The sequence below is a fragment of the Poecilia reticulata genome, linkage group LG16, assembly GCF_000633615.1.
Source record: "Poecilia reticulata strain Guanapo linkage group LG16, Guppy_female_1.0+MT, whole genome shotgun sequence".
NCBI lineage: Eukaryota > Metazoa > Chordata > Actinopteri > Cyprinodontiformes > Poeciliidae > Poecilia > Poecilia reticulata.
This window is the reverse complement of record NC_024346.1, coordinates 615,618-616,164: the sequence shown is the minus strand read 5'-3', so window position 1 is coordinate 616,164 and position 547 is coordinate 615,618. Positions and strand designations below refer to the sequence as shown.

The 547-nt window shown below is 65.4% G+C and overlaps 1 protein-coding gene across 1 annotated transcript in view; it reads left to right on the top strand.

Annotated features, from left to right (window-relative positions):
* pogzb (pogo transposable element derived with ZNF domain b) overlaps positions 1 to 547 on the top strand; it is an 18,138-nt gene that overhangs the window by 16,615 nt on the left and 976 nt on the right. Inside the window, exon 21 of the mRNA XM_017309312.1 lies at positions 9 to 546. Coding sequence (XP_017164801.1) covers positions 9 to 546 — 538 coding nt within the window. The remainder of the gene's footprint in view (positions 1 to 8; position 547) is intronic.

Genomic DNA, 547 nt, shown 5'->3' with positions numbered 1-547 from the left:
ACCGGGAGCACCTGGCCGACCCGTTCCTGGCGGCGCTGAGCGCGGCCCGCAGCCTGCCGGCCGTCATCCCCGCAGGATGCTCCTTCTGCCTGCAGCCGCTGGACGTCTGCCTGAAGCCGGCGCTGCAGCGCTTCCTGCTGGCCCGCTGGGCCCGGTTCGCCGCCGGACCGGAACCAGAGTTGGACGACCCGACCCACAAGCCGCAGGACAACGTGACCCGGATGCTGGTGGACTGGCTGCTGGACGCCATGACGCAGCTGCGCCGCCTGCCGCACACCTTTAGGACGTCCTTCCAGCTGACCGGGCTTCTGCAGGACCAAACCGGGTCGGAACCACAGGACCAGCAGACAGAACTCACCAGAACCCTGACATGCATCCTGCTGGGTCCAGACGCAGCAGAAACAGAACCTGCTGAACTTCAGGAGGACGAAGACCAGGACGGGGACGGAGAGGAGACATCCGAGGAGAAACTGATGTCCAAAGTGGACGAGACGGAGGACAGGAAGGAGACGGAGGACAGGAAGGAGACGGAGGACAGGAAGGAGAC